Below are 4822 nucleotides of genomic sequence, written 5' to 3'. Positions count from 1 at the left end.
ACAATTGTTCATATAATTATTTTTCTAACTAATTTTGAAAAGTTATATGTTTAGTATAGAGTTAGGGAAATAAACAATCCACGTTAAATTTAATAAACTCAAAATTGTTTTACTCTTCAATTTATTAGATAATCGAGATGAAAATGTGGTATATCCGTCGGTTAAATTACAAAATCGATGGGACATATGTTATCGTCATTTCATAATTCTAAAAAGGTCTCTCTAGGAATCGAACTCATGATCTTTTTACATACTCGTCGGTTATTTTAAAACCATGAGATAAAATGTGCAATTTTCATAACGCCATTATTTACTTCACCACTATAATTGAAGTAAAATCAATTTCACATAAATTATTTGTAATAGTGAATAACGAGTATAGTTGAGAAAAATATAATAAAAAAAGAAAAAGACTTATTTGTTTAAGTCAAAAGAGAAAAATTTTGATTGGATGGTGGGAGAGTATTATTTATGCAAAGACAGAGAGGACACACTTCAAGTGAGACTAGATTAACTCAGCTGTCACTTATATGAAATGATATATAACAAAACCATTACCATTACCTTCTCCTCTTTCTCTCTTTAGCCAGCATATTAGAGCTTGCTTGCAGCTGTCACATTTCTTTCTCTCTCCTCCACTACCCTTCTCTCTCCTCTCTTTTCCATTAAAATAATTTTAAAAAAAACCTTTTTCATATTATTTTTTATTTTTTTAATTAACTAACACCTCTGTCTCAAACCACCATACCACATCATCATATTCATAAACCATACCCACCTCTCTCTTTTCTCTCTTAAAATTCAGCTATTCTCTTCTATTACGAAAAGAACAAAGAGGTTTTGTTGAGACAAAAGAAAGAGAAAAAATCATAAAGAGAAATCAAGAGAAGAAGAAAAGTTTGATGAAGAAAGACTCATCAAGAATGAGAATACCAAAAGTAGTTGATTTGATGCATGCATAAACTAGTAGAAGAATATCAACAACCACAGAAAAATTAGCAAATTTTCTTGTTAATTTGATGCAATGGCTTATCCACATTACCGATCACAGTTTGGAGACACAACATTCACTAAGGTTTTTTGTTGGAGGACTAGCCTGGGAAACTCCAACCGATGAAATGAGGACATATTTTGAACAATTTGGCGACATTCTTGAAGCTGTCATTATCACTGATAAGAACACAGGAAAATCTAAAGGATACGGATTTGTATGTCTCTCTCTCTCTCTTTCTCTCTATCTCACATTATTTCATTTGATGATGAATATCATAACTATTATTAATATATCATATGATAAATATTGAGAAATTTTAGGTAACATTTCGCGATCCAGAATCAGCAAGAAGAGCTTGTGCTGATCCAAATCCAGTAATTGATGGAAGAAGAGCTAATTGTAACATTGCTTCTCTAGGACGTCCTAGACCATCACCACCAAGAGGTTATTTTCATGTTTTTATTTTTCTACCTTTACAACACTAATTAATATTGATCTTTCCACTTAATAATTGTATATCATAAATATATATAGTTTTTTTTTATTATTATTATTCTTATTCTTTATCTTCTAGAAAACATATTTTTGACAACAAAATTAATTTTAAAAAAAAATTGAAATTTGTTTCTGGTTTCTCTGTCTCTAGTAAATGTTAATGTTAATTTAGAAGTAGTAAAAGAAATATAAATTAAATCATGTATTTAAATACAGGTTCCGTGATTAAATAGTGTTTTTTATCCGTAAAATATTTAATAAAAACTAACATTATCGTGTTCTACCAGTTGAGCTAAGATTCCTGAACAATATCAATATGAAGCATTTTTATTATTAGAATGATTGTTATTCTGACACTCGACACTGATAATGTAATGCAGGAAGAGGTAGTACATATCAAGGTGGGGGAGTTGGAGTAAGGACAGGAGCGGCAGCGGCAGCAGTTGGGTACGGTGGAGTTCCGGCGGGAGGGGCAGCGCAAATGGCAGGAGGAGCAGCAACACCAGTAATGTACCAACCATATGGGTGAGTTAATAAATTACTGTGTGGTGATTTATTTATTACCCATGTTATGGTAAGTTATGACAGTCAAAGGAAAACTGGTCCATGATATTAATTATATAACTGCATATAGACGCACACATTGCTGTCTCCATATGTCTCTTGACTGCTCCCCCTCCAATTACAGTACCTCTCCTTGTCAGTGTCAAAATCTTCACATTTCATTTCTTATAATAAAATTTAATTACCATGTACTTGTCCAAACTTTGCCTACTCTCTTCATCAATCAAATAATTTTGTTATTTGTTTCAAAAATAATACCCTCAGAGTTTGCATGTTGACGAAAATTTCAGACTTCAGACCTGAGAGGTTATTTCTCTTAAGTCTCAGGTTCGAACAATTTGTGTTGAACCATATTATATAGAATTTTGTTCAAAACTTTAAATTTAAATGAACGGTGGTGAAATTGCATACTCTATGACAAAGAAGGAAATGGTACTATAGCTATAAAATGTGATTAAACATTAATCAATTTAAGGTCCCCACAAGACAACCAAAAGCTAGTGATATGAAATTAATGCTTGTAATTTTCTTCACCGAAAAAACCTTACAATATTAACTTCACTACTATACTACTACTCCACAACAATAGAAGCCTACCATTTTAAGTTATTGCTTCTCTAAGAAAAAAATACATTACTGCATTCAACGTTTTTCATTCCTTATATGCTTTCTAATTTAATTCGTTTCATCTCTTTTTTTCAGCTACCCCACCTACACTCCTGAATATGGGTACCATCAAGTAAGCATCTCCTTCCCATAATCAATTAATATCATCCAAAATTGTAATTTTTTCATTAATTTTCGCATTAGTACTTAATTCGGTTAACTTGTTCAATAATGATTCAAGAGTACTTAGATGAGATGGTAAGAGATTCTTCCCGTTTTACCATAGCGATTACCTCGGTAGTTTGATTTCTTAGTTGATTTTTAAAACATTAAATAGAGACTATAGTTATGGATGGTAATGATATTAGGCTGATAAATGATTTGTTATTATGAGTATAGGCCACAATGTATAACCCTCAGATTCAGCAAGCACAATACTATCAACAAGTCTATGGACCATCAACTTCAACTATGGCCTCACCATATTATTATGGCTATTCTGTGCAACCAGCTGCACCAAGGGGTACATTTTCTACCCCCCAACCACATCGCATACCAGCAGGACCATCCTATCTATACTACCCTACTACACCGATCGAAGGCGCTTCCTTCTCTGCTGCGTATCGTCCGTATCAACAGCAACCTGTAATAAGGCACCCTTCTCCAACCGGTAATTTCTTCTTCTCATTTTTTAAAATTGCTATCGATGTCTACGTGTCTGTGTCTGTATCAGTATCGTGTGATCGTGTCAGATGGCTTGTTTTAGATTTTTGAATTGAATATTTCAATAGATATATGAGTTGTGATGGTCACTTACTTACTGACATACAATATATGTTATGATTTTGCTGTAACATGTGGACATAGGGGTCCACATGGGTAACACAAGACCCATGTGAATGAGCTGTCTTGGTTGTGCTATTAACCGTATTATGTATGTATGGGTCAATGAGAGAGAGAGAGGGGGTCATCATATAAAGTAACAGTGAATGCATGTGGTTTCTGTAGGAATTGTGCATGGTGGTTAATTCTTTAAAGATCCAGTCAAAATGGTCTTTGCTTTTCATGCATTGGCCCACTTTGCATTCTCTGGTTTTTTTAGATACTACCCAACTGAAAAATTAATGGATTTTCAATAGCTGTAGTCACACAAAAAAATGCAACATTCACTTAATAGTCGAATATCAAGTTTTCGAAAAAAAAAAATCATATTTCTGACTGTTGGGTCGAGATCAATGGTGCATATTAAATTTTGTGCTTAACTCTACTTTATTTTATTTTATTTTCTTAACTATTAGAATTATTATGTTAAGTTGAGTCTTAAACTCTTAACTTGACATATTTGTGATTGTTAATTATTTATTATGATTGGTGCAATCATCAGATTCACAGACTCAGCAACGTACCTCATCGGAGACAGCATCTGGAGTAGTTATAACTTCGGAAAGTTCAAATACTCAAGGGAAGAACAACTAATAAATACTATACACCCTTTAGTTTCAACTGTATAATAATCTTCAAATTCAATTTCATCACATTAATATTCTTCATCTTTTTCTACATTATTATTATTATTATTATTATTATTATTATTATTATTATTATTATTATTATTATTATTATTATTATTATTATTATTATTATTATTATTATATGTTCAAATTTTTTTCGGTCCACATGCCGTTTAAGCAACAGTGGTTCTCATCGTGTTCTTCACGGGTATGACATTCCATATTTGGACAGATAATCAACTTCATGGAGATTATTATCTTCATTATTTTCCTTGTCTTCAAACATTTTCGCTTACAATGATTGTGTCTTTTAGTACTAATTATTTCTTTCTCTTATTTTAGTTAACACATCTTCAAATATAAATACTCTAGAGGGTCAAGGATAATATTTTAGGTGTTCGAGTTATTTAATAAGAAAAAGATAAAATGATAACACATAAAAATGTATAAAATGACTTATTTAATTGATTGTGAGTATAAAAAAGTTATAAGTTTAGTATTTATAGGGAAACTTTATCGACCAAAACAATGTGGTCTATAAAACTTAGTCTTACTAAAAGATGTACTTTTTTTAGATAAGAGGATTAAAAGATTAAAAAAAATCTAAAATAAGGGGAAAAAAAGTTAAAATCAACGTGGTCTATAAAACTTA

General features: G+C 31.4%; 1 protein-coding gene across 1 annotated transcript; it reads left to right on the top strand.

Moving 5' to 3' along the window:
- The first annotated feature begins 575 nt into the window (after positions 1-575).
- Positions 576-4257, top strand: LOC127118768 (uncharacterized). The gene is made up of 6 exons (XM_051049026.1): positions 576-1208; positions 1315-1438; positions 1870-2014; positions 2756-2792; positions 3059-3329; positions 4044-4257. Exons 1-6 carry the CDS (start codon positions 1020-1022, stop codon positions 4133-4135), a joined length of 858 nt encoding a protein of 285 aa, XP_050904983.1. The 5' UTR covers positions 576-1019; the 3' UTR covers positions 4136-4257.
- Positions 4258-4822: the final 565 nt, after the last annotated feature.

The sequence above is a fragment of the Lathyrus oleraceus genome, chromosome 2 (genome assembly GCF_024323335.1).
Source record: "Lathyrus oleraceus cultivar Zhongwan6 chromosome 2, CAAS_Psat_ZW6_1.0, whole genome shotgun sequence".
Lineage (NCBI taxonomy): Eukaryota > Viridiplantae > Streptophyta > Magnoliopsida > Fabales > Fabaceae > Lathyrus > Lathyrus oleraceus.
This window is presented reverse-complemented; position numbering and strand designations above follow the sequence as displayed.

Coding starts and splice junctions, on each gene's coding strand:
- LOC127118768 (XM_051049026.1), top strand. CDS start 1,020: ATGCAATGGCTTATCCACATTACCGATCACAGTTTGGAGACACAACAT. Junction 1,439..1,869: donor TAGACCATCACCACCAAGAG/GTTATTTTCATG, acceptor AATGTAATGCAG/GAAGAGGTAGTACATATCAA. Junction 2,793..3,058: donor CTGAATATGGGTACCATCAA/GTAAGCATCTCC, acceptor TTATGAGTATAG/GCCACAATGTATAACCCTCA.